The sequence below is a fragment of the Xyrauchen texanus genome, chromosome 18 (genome assembly GCF_025860055.1).
Source record: "Xyrauchen texanus isolate HMW12.3.18 chromosome 18, RBS_HiC_50CHRs, whole genome shotgun sequence".
NCBI lineage: Eukaryota > Metazoa > Chordata > Actinopteri > Cypriniformes > Catostomidae > Xyrauchen > Xyrauchen texanus.
In genome coordinates, this window is record NC_068293.1 from 27,038,944 (window position 1) to 27,058,730 (window position 19,787).

A 19,787-nucleotide genomic window follows, 5' to 3' on the forward strand; every position below is an offset into this window, starting at 1 on the left:
TAAACATGAATGTACTCTACAACAATGGCTGTTTGTTCAAAATCAATTGACATCAAAAGGATGAAAAATATCAAGATAGGATAAGATCAGTCACCCAGCCCTAATGTGACATTGGGAATAATGTGCATTTTCTCCCACAATGCTTTTTGGTAACATAGTCACATATGTTAGATGATGTCTGCATCACTTAAAGCAAGAAGATTAGGACATGAGGTCAAGTCTGTGAGGATGAACACATGAAATTTGTAGAGATGTCACCTTGCATCTGCCAGTGTTGCCCTGACAACTGCCCATGCCGAAACAAAGAGAGCTGGAACACCTGAAATGAAACAATGAAAAGAAGTGCATTCAGTGACCTGTTTGTAAACAATGCATGTCAAAAGAATGGTTAAGGAAGTGTTTAAGTAATTCTGCAAACTGCTATAAATATGGTGGGAATAAAAGTTAACTTCATTTGAACATCTCTTTTTTTTTTTAGTTTTTACAGTAGCACTGAAGCATGATTCATGATTTTTAACCTGCAACGCCTCCCCAGGGGATTGTGACCACCCGCAGAGGCTTGCACTCAAAGACTGATATCCTGCAGAGGTAATCTTTAAAAAAAATAACTCAGCATGTTTACTCCTTGTCATGGAATATTTTTTCATTCATAACATGACACTGGACAGGATGAAAATCAAATGACTTATTTTTCTGTCTAGAAGGAATAGAATTTTTTTTTCTATTAAACTAGACTGAATATTTACGTTCCGGCAAAATGTCTAAATAACTTAGTTTTTACTTTAAATGGTTTGCTTGAATTCACTATCAGTAGTCAATTAGCTTTAGAACTATAAGTGCTAAAAAAAGAAATTCTGATCACAGAAAGACTCCATATGCCTTAATAAACAGCCAAGTAAACAATCAGATGCACAGGTAGCTGTCTAAACCTGCTGGACATTACTGCCTGCCACACCTCGGCAGTGCCTTTAGTTGTCCAGCTACAGAGTCATCAGCCATAAGCCATCCATCACAGATGTTTCACCTGATTAATCACAGAACATCTGGTGTTGGGGCTGTGGTCAGGAACATCTCACTGCCACCACACACAGCTGGACACCGGATCCATTCCACTGTTTCTCGTTCTTGAATTCCCATCAAGACATTCCTTCTTTCTCCTCTCCGATGTCTAGCTTGGCATGGTTTCGCTCCCATACTCAATTCCTCTCCAGATACCCACGGATAAAAACTGAGTGGGTCAGCGGAAATAATTCCTTCCCATCCCTTCCCCTCTCCCACATACAGTATACTACTGTACCACTACCACATATCACAAATGTTCCCTATTCCTTCTTTCCCAATTTTGCACATCTCACTTTTTGTCCTTCCTTTTTAACCATATGCAGAAGCTCCCCTTCTCAGCTTCTTCTGCCATTTCCTCTGCCAAAACCAAAATTATTTAGTGGCTTTAAGACTAGGCCAGTAAATACATCTTTACAATCTTTGCTCTATTGCAGTCATTCAAGAAATGTTCATGCTACATATAAATATAAATATGAAAATAAAAATAGATTTTACATTTGTATATTTATTTCACATATATAGGAAAATCAGAGAGATGTTTGGAAAGCAGAAAGATGTACTGTATAGGCATTTCATACAAGGGAAATATTAGAATGCCATAACCGATGAAGGCCAATGGGATTTTATTTTGAGAACTGATTTGATTTGATTTTGAGAACACCCTGGGATTTTTAATGACCAGAGAGTAAAGATTTCAGCATAATGTTCCATCTTAAATGAGCACAGCTGAGCATGCACAATGGGTATAATATCACAATGGCCAAATATCCAGCTATATTGAGTAAAAGATTAAGATAAAGACCTAGAAATTTAACTCTTTTATTCCCACACCAATTATGATGCTGATGAAATTATGAAATATTTCATTGCTCTCCAAATGAAAATTCCATTTGCAGAAGACATAGTAATTATGTTATCGAACATATTTTTTATCAACTAATCAAAAGTGCTGCTTCCCTTTAATGAGGTGGACGGTTTAATCCCTATAGATCCTGGCATTATATCATGCATACCAAGAAGCAAAACTGGCTGGATCACAGGGTGAGTGTGTCAATCGAGGGTATTCATTCTCAATCAGCAGTTTCCATGGCGATGATGGGGTAACTGTGGGTGTTAGGGAATTAATTAGGGAATTAATTTGTATCTTGAATCATACTACATTTTCTTGTTGACAACTTTGAGGAAGTGGAGATTATTACATGTGCTTTTACAGGGACACATGCTGTGTTTGATCTGCTAGCATTCTAGCATAACAACCAACAACTCATTGGGAAACTTTACAGAAATTCAAGAAAAAGAAGGTGAGAAGTTCAGTCAATAAATTAAACTTGTACCTTTCTAAGTATATGAATATCCCAAAGTAACACAACCTATGTTCCCTTTACAAAAAGCTTCACTAGGATGCTGCGCTGAGAAAAGCGCTTTGGGAACAATCCTACGTGTTTGTGACCAGCTGGAATATGTGTGTAACACGTCAATGAACATTGACCGGAATTTATAGCCTTGGTTGGTGTAATCATTCGATGCACCTGTGACTGGGCTATAAATGGACGTGCCACCAGCATGTCGTCAGATCCTTTTCTTCAGAGCATTCTCTGTGTGTGTGTCTTTCTTTCCTCTGCTAGGATTTAGAATTTCGTTAGGCAGTGCGCAGTGAACCTTTTCTACTTTCTCTCTTTCTGATATATATATATAAATATAAAAAGGGGGAAAATGTCGGAGAGTCAAAGCAAACGATGCATGTTTCCCTGTCTATGTTCTATGACTGTCAGGAACACGCATCAGTTTTGCTTTGTTTGTTTGGGGGAAGAGCATGCTGCTCTCGCATTGGGGCAGGGTGGGTGCGCGCATTGCGACCTACTTTCGGTCAAAATGCTTCGCGTTCGCATTGCTTACTTCCGAGAGCCGGCACCCACACTTCATTCGTGGGGCTCTTGTATGGATCTGGTTGAGAAGCGAGAGACAGGTCCATCCCTTTAGCTCGCTCTCTCCCCAGAGCCGGCTGGTTCTTCCCGTGATCTTAAAGCATGCTCCGGCGCCTCTTCAGTTCATGAGGGGGACCTTGATTCTCTTGGGTCTGCGGACTTTGAGTTACCCACATCTGAGCACTCCAAACACGACTCAAAATCTTCTGAGGAGTTTCTCGATGTGGTTACTCGTGCGGTGGCCAGACTCCAGTTAGACTTGCCACGTGCTCAAGAGACCCCAAAACGCTCCAAATTAGAGGACAGATTTATACCTTATACCTTTCAGCATTCACGTGCTCTCGACGTCGTTATATTCGACTATCGTGGGTGCTGAGGTGCGAGGGTAATCAATGATCGAAGAGACACTTGCGGGTTATCTCTCGCCGGGTTCGCCAGGTTCGGCATCATCACTGAAGAAACCCGCTCTCCCCACTAAGACATGCAGGACTACCTCCATTAAATTCACTCACCTCCATCTGTGTTTCAACGGCGTGGTCCCCACTACCGTAAACCGGAGCAGGCATTTCTGCTGTGGAAAGAACTGTGAAATCTCTCGATCTAGGGGCCATAGAACATGTTCCCCTTCCAGAGAAAGAGTCAGGTTATTACAGCGAATACTTCCTGGTTCCCAAGAAAGGTGGGGGTTGCGTCCGACCTTAGATCTTCAAAGCTTGAACTGCTCAGTCAGGGTGTTCAAGTCCAAGATGCTAACTATCAAGACGATCGTGTCACAAGCCCAACATCACACCTCATGGACGCATATCTTCATATAGAAATTCCGCTACAGCACAGGAAGTCCCTGAGGTTTGCTTTCGGGGGTTGAAGCCTTCCAGTATCTGGTTCTTCCATTCGGCCTAGTCCTATTAACCCGCACATTCATGAAATGCATGGATGCAGCACTGGCTCCTTCGCGACTCCGGGGCATCTGCATTCTGAATTACATAGACGACTGGTTGATCTTAGCGCAGTTCCAAGAACTGGCAGTTAAACACAGGGATATTGTCTTAGCTCATCTGGTTTCTCCGGGTCTGAGACTCAATGTCAAATTATCACATCCATTCAGAACACCCTGAGCAAACTCAGGCTAGGTCAAGGTTGCACTGTTCACCAGTATCAACAAATACTAGGTCTCATGGCATCTGCGTCCATGGTGATCCCTTTGGGCCTTCTCCATATGAGACCATTTCAGCTGTGGCTAAAAGCCAGGGGATTTCATCCAAGGGCCAGTCCCCTAGGGCTAGTAAGGGTTACGCGCCGCGCACTTCGTTCCCTTTCTATATGGTTCAGACCCCGGTTTCTTACCTTGGGTCCCACTCTAGGTGCGTCTCGTCATCGCAGGCTGCTAACGACAGACGCCTCCCTGACAGGCTGGGTAGCGGCCTTAAGTGGTCGTCCAGCTCAAGGGGATGGGAGAGTCTGCAGCTCGGTTGTCACAGTAACTGTCTCGAGTTGATGGCTGTATTTCTGGCAATGAAATACTTCCTCCAGAGGCTACCATGTCTTGGTGCGGGTGGGCAATACAGCGGAAGTCTCTTACATAAACCATCAAGGAGGTCCACGTTCACGTCAGCTGAATCTCTGGCACTTCGGATTCTCCTTGGGACCCAGGGCAAGCTCCTGTCACTCAGGGCAGTTTATATCCCTGGATGCCCGTATGTGGGAGCAGATTTACTGTTCAGACAGAAAATACCGACGGGAGAGTGTAAACTCCACCCCGAGGTAGTGGAACAAATCAGGGTGAGATTTTACAGGGCAGAAGAGGACTTCTTCACCTCTTTGAACAGCGCAATGTCTCCTCTACTTCTCCCTGAGTCACCCAGCCCCCTACCCAGCTACTTTCAGGGTTTATGTGGCTGCCATTTCGGCTTGACATGCCTTGATGGACGGGGTGCCTTTGGGGAGGCATCCTCTACTCGCTCGCTTCATTTGTGGAGCCATGCGACTAAGGCCTCCTGTTAGGACCAGGACTCCTTCTTGGGACTTGGCAATAGTCCTGGAGGGTCTGGTTGAGACCCCCTTTGAACCTCCAGACTTCTGACTCTCAAGATGGTCTTTCTTAGGGCGATCACCTCTCTAAAGAGGATTGGGGATCTAAAGGCTCTGTCTGTTTTGCCGGCCTATTTAGAATTTGTCCCAGGTATGGCTAAAGCGATTTTGCACCCTCAGGAAAGACTACACAGACTTTGTCCAGTCCGTGCCCTTCAGACCTACGTCCACCGCACTAGCCAGTGGCGTAAGTCAGGGCAATTATTCGTCTGCCATGGGGGCCGCAACAGGGTGGCATGTCACAAACACGTAGGATTGTTCCCAAAGCGCTTTTCTCAGCGCAGCATCTCGTTCAGCTTTTTTCAGGGAACAAGGGTTACAATACGTAACCGAGACGTTTCCATCTATTCATTACATCCACTATTAAAGGAACAGTCTGTCATAATTTACTCACCCTTAAGCCTTTTGAAATATATAGTAATCCAGGGCTGTTAAGTTAAAAAAAGACAATGAAGCACCAGAAAACAGTCGTCTATATGACATTTTTAAGTCTTCTGAACAGTGGCGGCTTGTCAATAGAGGGCGCTGGGGTGCTGCCCCCATCAAAATTCCAGAAATATACATGAATACAAAAATGATATAAAAATGAAATAAAATAATAAAATAAAATAGTTTACTCGTATGATGTGCAGGCTGGTAGTAAGAGCCTCAGCATTTAATAAAAACTGTCTTTAATCTTCAACGTTGTGTCGAGTGAAGTGAAACAAGGGGACTTTCTTGAAGGCCTCGTTACCTCTGAACTTGAGATAAGGCCAATGAGAATTTGGCAGACAGAATTTGCACATCCCTCCCCGGACATACGGGTATAAAGGCAGGGAATCATGCCTCTGTTCATTCAGATTTCTTCTTCGGAGCTGTCACAACTCGCCGCCATCTCCTTCTTTGGAGCCAGCAGCGACTCAGGTCGTTGCGCACCACTCACATCCAAGGGAACCTCAACATGGCAGCGGACACGATGTTGTGACAAGGTACGCTCAACAGAGAGTGGAGGCTCCACCCCCAGGTGGTCCAGCTGATTTGGGAGCGATTTGGCAAAGCACAGATAGACCTGTTAGCTTCCCAAGAGACCTCCCACTACCCGCTCCCTAGCAGAGGCTCCCCTCAGGACAGACGCTGTGGCACACCGCTGGCCCCGGTGGTTGTGCAAGTACGCATTTCCCCCAACTTGCACGGGTGCTGTGCAAGGTCAGGGAGGATGAGGAACAAGTCACTCAGGTGGCCCCCTACTAGCCCACATGGGCTTGGTTCTGGGATCTCACGCTCCTCGCGACACCCCCTCCCTGGCAAATTCCTCTGAGGAAGGACCTTCTTTGTCAGGAGCAGGGTACCCTCTGGCATCCACGCCCAGATTTCTGTAACCTCCTCGTCTGGCCCCTGGACAGGAAGCGGAAAATCTAAGTGGCCTACCACCTGCTGTCATAGACACGATCAACCAAGCCAGACTGCCCTGCAAAAGCAAAAGACCTTAACTCACTAGAGTGTGAAACTGAGAAAAATGACTTTAAAGTTTCTGTTTGGTCCAGACAAAAGTATTATAGGTAGGACTCCCAAAATTTCACAACTAGTTGCTATACTGAAGAAATGTTTGTATGCAAAAAATCTTGAGCTCAAAATTGACCTTTGACACTTGTTTGGCAGTTACTGTACTCTGCCTTTGTATCATGTGCCAAAAATCAGGAGTCATGCAAAGGCAAAAGGCCGTAACTAACATATAATCAATATTTACTTGCTGTTCACCATACGTACATCCATTATAAGAACACCTAACCAAGGTCTAGTCATCATGGTATTTGTTTTAAATTATATAGAAGACCTTTGGTTGTTCCTATTTAGTGCTATAATGATCAGGATAGTGCGGCAACACTAACACCGTTAAACAGTATAACAGATAAGTTACTTTGCAGTACAGTATGTACAGTATGAATACAATAAATATTTTCACAATAAAGATAATTTAATTATAATTGAATACAAAGGTATATGTATTTAAATGCAAGATATAGAGTAATAATTAATTAAACATTGGACCAATACATTAGAGATTAGAGACTGCTCATTCCAAGTTTTTTACTGCACCCAAATAAAATCTTACTGAAAGCAAATTTTTTGAGATATCAACCTAAAATTTGGAACACAACTTGTCCATAGGTATATATGACAAAGCATTCTTGAAATACAACCATTTAAGTTTGGATAGTGATTTTCATGTCTATGCGAAAAAAGGGGAGGGGTGACAGTTAAAGGGTTAAGGGCCACCAAACTGCTCAAGATGCTCAGTCAACCGAACTCGACTTGGATTACTACTTTTTAATTCTGAGATAATATAGACAGAGTATACCGAAAAAAAGTTGGAATTACTTTTACTATTTAGGTTAGCCTACTTTGTACAGACTTCAGCGATAACCAGCTGTAAAATCTGACGTGAACACCTGCAAGAAGGAAATATGGCTCAAACACGTATGGATTGTTGTGGATACAGCAGATGACGTGCATTGCTATGGATTATATCTTCTATGGATTATATCGGATTGCATGGAAAGGTAAGATGCCTCTGTATTTAATATTTGGTTTTCAGCATCTGATGTGAGGCGAGTGTCAGCGTCAACGTTAGCACTAATTTACGTGACACAGATTAAATTTAGCAAGCTCCGGGCTGTCACTGACATTGACAGATCTGAACCATCGCCCTATCACATCGCTATCACAGAGTAATAATACAAACAAGCAGTCGGCAGTCTACACTTTATTTCAAAGATGTGTCGTGTGTATGTTACACGGTTTGGTGACAATAAAAGAGCGGTAATCTTTGACAGTATGACAAAGCCAGAGTACAATAACATCACAGCGGCACCGTTACATCTCTCTTGATGCCAGGCAAAACAAAGTCAGAACACCTTAACTCAACTTAAGCGTGCCGGAACAAAGGCTAAGAGCCGTAACAACTGTTACGGCATTCTGCTGTGGTTTCTTGTATGGTTTTGGATGTTACAGTTGTCATAGCCCTTTAATTTCTCGTTAAAACAATCAAATTGACTCACGATATTTATTCACATGATAAAGGAGGTCTTGAATACCCCAAAAATGACATTAACTCATTTTTGACCAAACATGATGTTACAGCGTTTTGCCTTTGTAGGGCAGCAGAGCTCCCTCTACCAGGCAACTTTACGCCCTAAAGTGGCGCTTGTTCGCAAATTGGTGCTGTTCCTGATCTGAAGACGCGCAGAGATGCGCAGTCAGGTCAGTATTCTCGTTTCAGCAAGAGAGGCTGGAGGGGAGGCTGTCCCCCTCCACCTTGAAGGTTTATGTAACCGCCTTATCAGCTCACCATGACGTAGCGGACGGTAAGTCCCTAGGGAAACACCATCTGATTATCAGGTTCCTTAGAGGCACCCGGAGGCCATGCCTTTTCCCCTCATGGGATCTCTCCATGGTCCTTTCAGGCCTTCAGAGACCCCCCTTTGAGCCACTAGAATCAGTCGAGCTCAAAGCACTCTCCTTGAAGACAGCCCTCCTGATCACGCTTGCTTCCATCAAGAGGGTTGAGGACCTGCAAGCATTCTGTATCAGCGACTCTTGCCTGGAGTTCGGTCCAGCAGACACCCATGTCGTCCTAAGACTGCAACCACGCTACGTGCCCAAGGTTCCTACGACCCCCTTCAAGGACCAGGAAGTGAACCTGCAAGCGCTGTCCCGGGAGGAGGCAGACCAAGCCTTTTCGTTGCTGTGTCCGGTGCGTGCTTTGCTTACCTATGTGGACTGCATGCAGAGCTTTAGATGTTCTGAGCAGCTCTTTGTCTGCTTTGGCGGAGAGCAGAAAGGGATGCTATCTCCAAACAGAGGCTTTCCCACTGGGTTGTTGATGTCATCGATTTGGCCCATCACACCTAGGCCATGCCCGCCCCATTGCAGGTTCGAGCACACTCGACTAGAAGTGTGGCATCCTAGTGGGCACTGGCCAACGGCACCTCCCTAGCAGACATCTACAGAGCAGTGGGCTGGGCAACACCCAATACCTTTACAAGATTTTACAATCTCTGGGTTGATGTTCTGGGCTGCACATAGAGCCCTTCCCCTCCACTGAGATGATCTTTTCCCCCAGGATAGTCCACTAGATTCGTACTCCCAGGATGTTCTTCCTCCCTCGCCCTCTGGTCCGCAAATTCAGTGGAGGAATTCCACAACCAGACCCACTACGCATACTAAAATTACTCCGTACTGGAATAGGTGCTCCACAGGATGGACCCTTGTGGATTAATCCCCCTGTGTGTATTTTCCGCAGTACGGTCTCCCTACTGGTGGACCCACGTCTCCCTTGGGCAGGCCCCCTGCCCCCCGGTCACCGTGTTTATAGCAACTCCTCCCTCTCAGCTTGTAGGATCTATCACCGTGCCATTTCCACAGGTGGCCTGAAAACCCATGTGACATATTTCGCACTCTTTTCCTCCCACCAGCCTGGGCAGGTGGGTGACTCTGTGGGACCTTTTCCCCCTGAAAGAATAGGAGTTGGGAAGAACGAGTACACGGTTTAGCGCATGGCGTGACTGAACAGGGACCCCTAGTGTTGCTTCACTCGACACGACGTCGACGTGAGCGACAGATGGGGAATGTCTAGGTTACTGTTGTAACCTCCGTTCCCTGATGGAGGGAACGAGATGTTGTGTCCCTCTGGCCACAACGACGCTGAACCGAGCCACTGCAATGGCCCTCTGTTCAAAACCTGAATGAACAGAGGCATGATTCATTCCCTTTATACCCATATGTACCCCTGATGGAGGGAACGAGACGTTTTGTCAATTGAAGCGACACTAGGGGACCTTCTTGAAGGCCTCGGTTACCTCTGAACTCGAGAAAAGGCCAATGAGAATTTGAGGTTACAATAGTAACCTAGACGTTTGCTATAGTGATTATTGGCTTACACAGTAAATGCTTTAAAAGTTCACTTCCATTATGAAATAAATGTAAATAATTTATGTAAAACATCCTGCAATTGTGCCCTTATTATTAGCACAGAAGGATAATAGCAATTATATATGCAATAGGAATAGATGATCATTACGTCACATATTTTTTTTAACAGGGATGATTTTCTCCATGATTATACTAATCCAGCTGGTTGGACAATCAGGGTGACATTGTTGTGCAGTACTTTCACAGACTTAACCCAAAGGTCATTAATAAGCCATGCCAAACACATTTGCGAGAATGTAGCGAGGAGCCGCTCCTGGAACAGCAAATCTGCATATCAAAAGGGGCCTGCATCTCTGCCCTTCCAGGAGGAAAACATCAAACAGGCATGACAAATAAATATAGAACACTTCAACTTGAAACCACTTGAAAAGGAACCTCTCAAAACAAACTGTGTTGAGCTTTCAATGTTGTTTCACAGTGTAAGAGCAGAGATAAGGGAGGGGATGAAAATCACTAGTGAATAATGGCTGACTGGTTTCTATGTTTTCGATTTCTTAAAGAAGAACATGAGATACATATTTAAAGGCTACCATCTCTGAGCTGGGCATCTGTATAGAATGTTAAATGTAAAAATGAAGACTCTTCACTGGCAGGTATCGCCGGCAATCTTACGATCGGTCTTGTTTGCATTAACTGTATGATATTAACATTCAATTCTTATTTAACTGTGACATACAATACATCATAAGAAAGGTCTAATACTTCAGCTTTGATTTTTAGCCAATGTTTCACAATAGAAATGTAAGAGCAATGTCTTAATTTATGTCAATATATAAAAATATTAAAGCGAGAGTTATGAAAATGAAACTGTTATAAAGACACACGTATCTGTTCAGTGATGTAAACTCCCTTTGAGTTGTCAATAGCAGGCTTCAGTGAACAATATCCAATAGAACATTTAGTCCAAAGGTTTGCACATTTACGGACGTTTTGATATATTCTCATATTTATTTCATAAAGAAATTTTGTTTTTTTTCACTAAATGATGCGATATGATTGGCTGACACGCTGTAATTCTCTGTAATATGGGGATTTTACAAACATCCACAAAGCTAAAAGGTGCACAAGTTCATTTCTCTGTCTAAATATGGTCAAGATAAAGAGGAAGTTATGACATCATGCATACCTCAGTGCCCACATGACAGGAACTTCCCCATCCATATGATAGTAGGATAAATTACATATCAAGTAGAGATGGGAAGTCAGATTCTTTTCTGTGAACTGGTTCTTTCAGACAGTTCATTTCAATGAACCGGTTAAAAAAAATGATTCACCAGTTTGTTTATGTTATCAAGCAATGATGTCACAAATACGTAATGCTATTAGCCTGGCGGATGAAAACACACGGTCAAAATACATTTAAATAAAGTGTGTAAGCGCATATAGCTGATTTACATTTAATTAAATTAATTAATAATAATAATAATAATCTTGGATTAGTTTCCTACATTAAAATTTGTCAACTAAAGCACCAAAAATGGTAATGATTTGCAAACATGGATGTTTTAGCTACATATCTAAGATATTTAAAGTAAAAAAGTCTTCTTAATCAACAACTATGAGAAACCATAAAGAAACTTACATTTCACCCCCTCATTCAAGTTACCGGTTCATGCATGCTCGTTATCAGCAGCACATCAGCGGACAAGTCCGAGACTCCAAGTCCAAACTGTTTTCTCAGTTCAGTGTACTGGTGACTCGAGAACCGTTGTACTCCGAATCAGCAGCTTATCGGTTCTCAACGGACACGTCCGAAAGAGACACTTCTCAGTTCAATGTGTACTGGCTCACAAGCTGTCAGAGACTAACGACTGTCAATGTAATGTTGATGTACATTTTTGTGACCAGATAATCATCGTTAAAACTATGACAATTATGACACAACATATTTCCAGAATGTTTTATGTGTTATTATCCTTATACATTGCTTTGTACAATAGATGCTTTCATTTAGTCGCCACACGCTCCAACCATGGGACACACATGCTCAGTTTCAGGGAGCAGCTAGAGATACTGTTCTCAGTTCATTGTACTGTTGGAGTAACTTGAGCGCTGAATAATAAGAAGAGTTGGCAAATACCGGCATCATGGGATTATAATACAATATACTATAGGCTCATTTCGATTGTGAGTGACTGTCAGGAACGTGTTTCAGATCACGTTTCACGTGTTTCGCAAACTGTTTCAGATTATTCAGTCCAATTTGTTGAACTGGTCCATCCAGTTCACTAAAAAGAACCGGTTCAAAAGAACGATTCGTTCACGAACCGGACATCACTAATATCAAGCATAAAACTTTTTATTTGAATGCTGAGACTTATTGTAAATAAATTACAAATATAAATGGTTTGTCTATTATTTCCATGCAGTCACTGTTATTTGAGTATGAGTATTGACAGTTTTGTAGTTGTAATTGCAGAAGAGCTGTACACCTGCTATCATCTTCACCTGCCAATAATCTGCTTTCTGCCTCATTATATGATTTGAATCCACATGAGATTATTAAATCACACTGCTATAACAACACAATTATGATTGGAAGTCAACAGAGTTGGGGGACTCGAGTCACATGACTTAAATCGAGTCTGACTCGAGTCACAATTTTCAGGACTTGTGACTTGCTTGATTAAAGTACGAAAATGACTTGACTTGACTTTGACTTGAGAACAAGTTACTTGAGACTTGACTTGACTTGAAGTGGAAGACTCGACAATGACTTGAACTTATAATAAACAAACAGCAATACAATTAATTAAGAAATATATATATTGTGACGTCAGCATCACTATCGGCATCTGTGCCTTTAACGCTGCTCAATTCAAACCGCGCCAAACATGGCAGACAGTAGTCGAAGCTCCACAAATTGTCTCGTTTGGCTATACAGACTTTGAACTGGACCGTGCCTATAAAAAAGATTCAGCCAGTTGCAAAATATGCAAGGCACGAATATCCGACTACGACAACCACAACCACAACGCCAAATTTCGTTCGACATATCAAGAAGAACCACAAGGAAAGGTAAGAAAGTAATCTCTTTATAGTCAGTTTCACTAAGATCTACGTTATAACGATTACTAATGTAATGATTTAATCTTTTCTGTTTGTCATAATTTGGCCTTGATGGCATATTATGTTTTTTTCTTATTAGAAATGTGACCATGGCATTATCATTATACTGTTACGTTTCAGTAAATAGATGTAACTTATTGGGGAATTTGACTATAACAGTGGCGTAGCCTGAATTTTTTTATGTTGATTGGCGTCTTAAAATGAGCGGGCAGCTCAATATTACATGTAGGTTATAATGTATGTATTAAATGTGCGCATTTTCAAGTTTGTGGACTGCGTGTGGAAACTATAAAGCATTGCGCATAACGTTACTGCATGACAGGCTAACATGTAGGCGCCGATGTGATCACTAGCACGCACCTAAACATTTCTAAGGGGCTGTTTAACTAGGGTTGCCAACCGTTCCGTATATTTGACACATAAAAGTCTTGTTCCGTATTGAACTGATACGGAACGAGTATCAATTCAGTGCAAATCCATGACAGACACATAGCTTCTATTCTAATATATATGTCAGACAGACTATGAATGAACGACGACCTGCTTTAATGCAAAATTCGGGACTTGAGCCCCTCGGCGGGCTCTGACCGGCTCACGCCATTGGCTGTTCAGTTGCCGCAGCACAGCCTATGAGCGAGCCAGACGGCATAGATATATGCAGCATAGATATACGGCTGTGCAGCTGCAAATGCGTTTTACATATAGGCTTCAGTAAATCGAGGAAAAGGAGTTTCCGAAGACATTTGTTGGCTATGATAAGAAAAACTACTAAATTAAAAAATATATTTTTTTGCACTTGAAAGAACATTCTAGAAGTCTAATTCTATTGAATAAGTTCGCACAAGGCTACAGAAAACTGTTGTGGTTGGCAACCCTATGTTTAACGTTACACCTGGCCACTTCATGCGTTTTCTCAGATCGGATAGCTGATTCTGATTTATCAAAACGATTCCATTTACAATTGGTCACATAAATGTGGTTTTGCAAATTGATTTTCCTTAAATTACATTATTTTTTAAAATGTAAAGAATGTTTGTGCATATGAAAATAATTTTTTTTAATGTTTACAGGTAATGTTAATGTCTGAACGTTTTGTGTAAACAACACAATTTTATTTTATTTTCAGATATTAATGTAGCACAGATATGCATATGATTAATATGTAGCAAATGTATAATAAATAAGATACATAATATATGTATACAAGTTCATCTTTTCTGTGCAAAAATAAATATGTATCAAAAAAATTTACCTCTATTTATTTTAGTAGTGTGACTTGACTTTACTTGAAACTTATCAGGACTTGACTTGACTTGCTTAGGGTGAACCCTTGACTTGACTTGACTTGCTTGATTTATCTGAACTGCGACTTGAGACTTGACTCGAGACTTGATGGTTAAGACTTGAGACTTGCTTGGACTTGATCATGTGTGACTTGTCCCCACCTCTGGAAGTCAAATATATGCACAAGATAATGTTTATTTTATAATGTTTACTATTCTGCATTTAGGCACTAATGCTAATGGCTAATACTATTTGCAGCCAGAATCAAGAGTTTTAAAGTTATCATCCTCAAATTTGAAATAGAACATTATCAGATTTGAGGCTTCACTCCATTATGTTTCTATGCATCAACAAGGTCAGTATCATATATTATTTCATATAAATATCTATGGAAAAAATAGCTGATCACTTTACAATAAATGTGAGCTGTTCTAACAATGAGTACAATGCAATACCTTATGAAAACAAACATCGACAAGCCTAAGAAAATAGGCCTACAGCCCCGCATTTTGTCCATATTTCAAGGGGGACTGATTGTGAGGAGATCCCACAATGGGAAAGAAGGATGATTAAAAAGGACATGCATGGTGCCCATTAGTGTGGTGGATGGTGATGTCTTTCGAGAGTTACTGAAGTACTTTGAACTGAATGATCAAATTCTTTCAAGGGTCACTATCACCAGTCGTAGTGGGTCATGTGATTGATTTAAGGCTTGGCTTGATTAATAATCGCCGTGATTGGTTAAAAGAATTTGGCAAAAGTTCCATCCCTAGTTAAATGTGAGCAAAAGGATGAAAATAGCAAATTAAACAAATATTTATTGTGAACCATTGAGTCAATTTGCTGATGTCTTCTTAATAGGATTGGTCACAAAGGACCTGTGTTCAAACAGCAAGGATGACAAGAAATTGAAACCTTGTTAATATTTCGCCTGCAAACATTCCCCCGCAAGTTATTACATAACTGTCAAGGTTTAGCTGGCTGAATTGTGGAAAAAAAGGAAACAAATGGAAACAAAAGAAAATGTAAAAATTAATTGATTATACCAGATCATACTCATATATGTGTTAAAAAAAATGTCCACTCTTTGTGGACTTCAGCTCGGCTTTCAACACAATCATCCCAGCTATACTCCGGACTAAGTTAAACCAACTCCCTGTTCCCACCTCTACCTGTCAGTGGATTACCAGCTTTCTGACAGACAGGCAGCAGCTTGTGAGGCAGGGAAAATTCACATCCACCACCTGTACCATCAGCACTGGTGCCCCCCAGGGATGTGTGCTCTCCCCACTACTCTTCTCCCTCTACACAAATGACTGCACCAAAGGGCAGTTCGGTCTGCTGAGAGGATTATCGGTTGCCCCCTGCCTCCCCTTCAAGAACTATACACTTCCAGAGTGAAGAAAAAGGCTGGGAAAATCACTCTGGATCCCACTCACCCAGCCCACTACCTTTTTGAACTGTTGCCTTCTGGCCGGTGCTTCAGAGCTCTGAGCACCAGAACCGTCAGACACAGGAACAGTTTTTTCCCTCAGGCTATCCATCTAATGAACAATTAAATTGCCCAATTGAGCAATAATGATGTGCAATACACAGTTTAAGTCTATTTAGATTATCCAACATATCCACTTCTGCCATTACTTACATTGCTCTGTACATAATATACTGTATTTTTGTTCTTTATATAACAGATTGTAATAGATTTGCACTACGTGTGTGTGTGTGGGTATGTATGAAGGTGAGTGTATGTACGTATATGTATAATTATTTTTTTTGTTTTTTTTTTGTTTTTGTTTTTTAATTACCTATGTCTTGCTGCTGTTTTTGGTATTGTTTGTATTGTTGTACACTGGAAGCGCCTGTCACCAAGACAAATTCTTGTATGTGTAAGCATACTTGATTCTGATTCTGAAATAATGTATCTGCTAAAAGAGTTAATCAAACTTCTCATAACATAAACAAAATTTGCATTGGTCATTTCTTTTTTTCTTCTTTTTTTCGCAACTAGGAATTCATTTAATCTAGGGCTTGAGAGACATAAATTTAAGTCTGATATTTTGCTTGATATCTAAATGCATAAGCAAAGCAAGAGATATAGCTGAACTAAATGTGTTACGGCAGCATTTTGTTTGCCAAGAAATGCTATAAACCCAGTACAGGCAGGAATATCCTTAAATTTCTTCTTTAAATCACTACCATTACACACTCACCCCATCCGATCAAAGTGAATCCCCACAAGTACTTGGAGTCAGACAAGAAGGCCATAAAGATTAGGCTGTGCAGATACAAGCCTTCCACCAGAATCCAGTAGTAGTTTGTAGCCAGGAAATAGATGAATAGCAAGACAGTCACTTTACATCCCATCTGAAAGGAGGAACAAATCAGAGAAAGTCAAAACAACACAACATACTATTATTACAAATGGCAGTTCTTATCAAATGGAACACAAAGTCCTATGCTATTCAGCAAACATATTGGTTGGAATGCAATACTACATCTGTGACTAACTGATTTCCAACTCTTGGCTGGAGATCACAGCAGATTCGGCTTATTGAAAAAAATCAAAGCCACCACTTGGTTTTCTTAAGTTCACTATCTAGTGTGCATGGGAAATAATTGTAAATAAAAGGACATATTAAAAAAAAAAAGAAAATAAAAAAAAAGCTTTACTTAAAGCATGGTTGAGGGTGAGTACATGATGACAGAATTTTCAATTTTGGGTAAACAATCTCTTATATCCGTTAAGAAAAAACAGAAAAGTCACAAATTTTGTATTAGAATAATCAGCTCACTAACATCATTTACGATGGCACAATGTCAGAGCCAATGACAGAAATACTCTTGAGGACAGAAGAACTCTGACCAAATGACAACTTTTCATTTCAGTCAGCTGACTATAGGCAATAGGTGGAATACTGCACAATTTAATGAAGCTATTAGCTCACTGCCATGACAGCTCTGTGTGTTTAATGACCGTAAAGCATTTCCAGACCAATGAACTGAATCTAAAGGAATTTCACATCACAAGTCAAAACATTATCAAAGAATACCATCAAAGCTGGATATTTCTCTGCTTAATATGCAGAGTAAATGGCAGTATGGGAATAACATAGTGACCATTCTTTCAACTTCATGAAGTATCCACCTGCAGAGCTTTTTAAAAAGTATTGAAGGAGATCCCATATACTCTGGTCACTTCTTGCCTGCTTTCCATCCATCCATCCATCCATTCATCCATCACCCATCCATCCATCCATCCATCCATTCATCCATCCATCCAATAACAGTAACTAGCTCAGATGTACCACAATTCCATTTTGAAATTTTACATTTGAAAATTGCAGTCTGCAATTTGCACATTATGAGCAGTCACTGTGGTCTTAAATGTAACAAAAATGTGACTAAACTTTCACTTTTAGATTCAAGGGTAAATACTTGAGTAATGTAAATAACCCTCAGCGAATTAAATTACTTTTGGGCATTAATATATTATTCTGATGTTATCGTAATTCTATATTTCTTAATATTAGTTTAATATTGTGTTTATTATATTTTGGAAGTTTACTTTGCACTCTTAGTTATTTAACCTATAGAGACCTTTATTTTAGATAAAGACCTATATTGCCGGAAAAACGAACCGATCGCTCGCGCACAGAGAGCGCGCATACAGATAAATTGCTGACAGGCGGAGACACGGAACCATGCGGTCACGGATTCACGGATCTGAATTCTAGTATTAATGTCACCTTTAAGTGAATTTAGGCATCTATTCACTGTTTGTTTTTATTTTGTAGTATGTTTTTTGTGTATATTTTTTAGCACCTGGCTGGAAAGGAGTACAAGGTATACATCATGTATATTTATGCACTTGTATAATGTTACATAGCATATCTTGTCTTTATAATAGTTTTATATGTGCTTGTTTCATTTATATATAATTTAAGTTGTTTATGATACATGTTAGTATTAATCTTGTAATTTTGTTGCTATATAGTCTACTGTTTGTTTCATTTATATGTATGTGAATTATTAAAAAATTCCAATAATGTTAATTCATCTGTTCTAGCTCTTACGGTGTTGTGATGGTGTTGTGATGGCGTTGTGAAGGTATTAAAGACAATAAACTGACAGCATCAGTGAGAGAGCGAATTTCCTTGATTCAACCAGGCTGTTACACAATTCCAATTTGAAATTTGAAAATTGCAGTCTGCAATTTGTACACTATGAGCAGTCACTGTGGTCTTAAATGTAACAAAAATGTGACTAAACTTTCACTTTTAGATTCAAGGGTAAATACTTGAGTAATGTTTGAGATTTGATAATAAATATTTCAGAGTTCAGAATATTTAAGAGTTCATAGGGAAGCTCTGCAGACTTGGTATCTTGGAAAATCTGAGCACAGCTTGCACAGGTCTCCTTTGAAAGTCAATTGGAGACACAAAAGAAAGATTATCAGTAACCTATTCTTTTAATATTCTCTTTTTTTCTTACTTTTCCTCTAATGAGTGTATTGAGGAATTGGATAGTGACTGCATCAGCAACCCAGTAAAAGTTTGAACATGGACAATAAAAGACTTGCCAGCACTAGACACATGAAAGTGCCAGCAACTAGTTGTAACTGTGAGAGCTTCAGTGTTTCTGACAGACGATCAAAGAGGTGCCAGAGGATAGCAAGGCGTGGATTATGTCGTCAACATACCTTGAGGATCTGAACAGCTCCACCTGTAACTTTTTGTTCTGTCTTTTCTCTGCCCCTCTGCTGATGAAATATCTCTTTGGTTTTTTTTCACACCAACCCCATCTGCAAGATGTGATCGGCTCATGTTCATTTTGGCACCCATATTAACTGGTTAGAGGTAAGGTAGTTATATAATACAATTAAGGGTTTTACCATTTGAATGTTAATGTGATCCTTCTCTGCATGTAATTAGATTTCATGACCATAACATTTATTTAGGAAGTCAATAACTGATTTGCAATAATCCTTTTATAATTTATGACTGTTATCACAGGTAAAACTTGATGTAACCCAGAAATCACTTTATTTTCTAGTTCTGTCTAGTAGAGATGCTAGAGACCAAGCTGTGGAAGCAGTTGTGATGCTTTTACAGAACACTATTGACTGTGAGACACGCAGCCTCTTGAGATCTCTTTATCCCATTTAATTCACATCATGAAAAACTCCACTGTACATTTAATCCTGGACAATTTCCTTTTTCCGCTGCATTATGCAGATCCCACTTATTATAAATCATGAAAAATACTGCATGAAAAAATGATCAAAGTGAAGTAAGCCTACCTTGTTTTTCATACAAAAGTGAGGGCAGAATAATGGGTTGAATATAAAGCCATTTTTGGTATCAGCCCCTTGTCATGAAAGTTAATGAT

The 19,787-nt window shown here is 40.5% G+C and overlaps 1 protein-coding gene across 1 annotated transcript in view; it reads right to left on the minus strand.

The window, feature by feature from the left end:
• Positions 1–19,787, minus strand: part of pth2ra (parathyroid hormone 2 receptor a) — a 116,279-nt gene that overhangs the window by 26,432 nt on the left and 70,060 nt on the right. The window contains exons 7-8 of the mRNA XM_052148840.1: positions 16,610–16,763; positions 259–319 (exon numbers count right to left, since the gene is read on the minus strand). Of these exons, the coding sequence (XP_052004800.1) occupies positions 259–319; positions 16,610–16,763 (215 nt within the window). The remainder of the gene's footprint in view (positions 1–258; positions 320–16,609; positions 16,764–19,787) is intronic.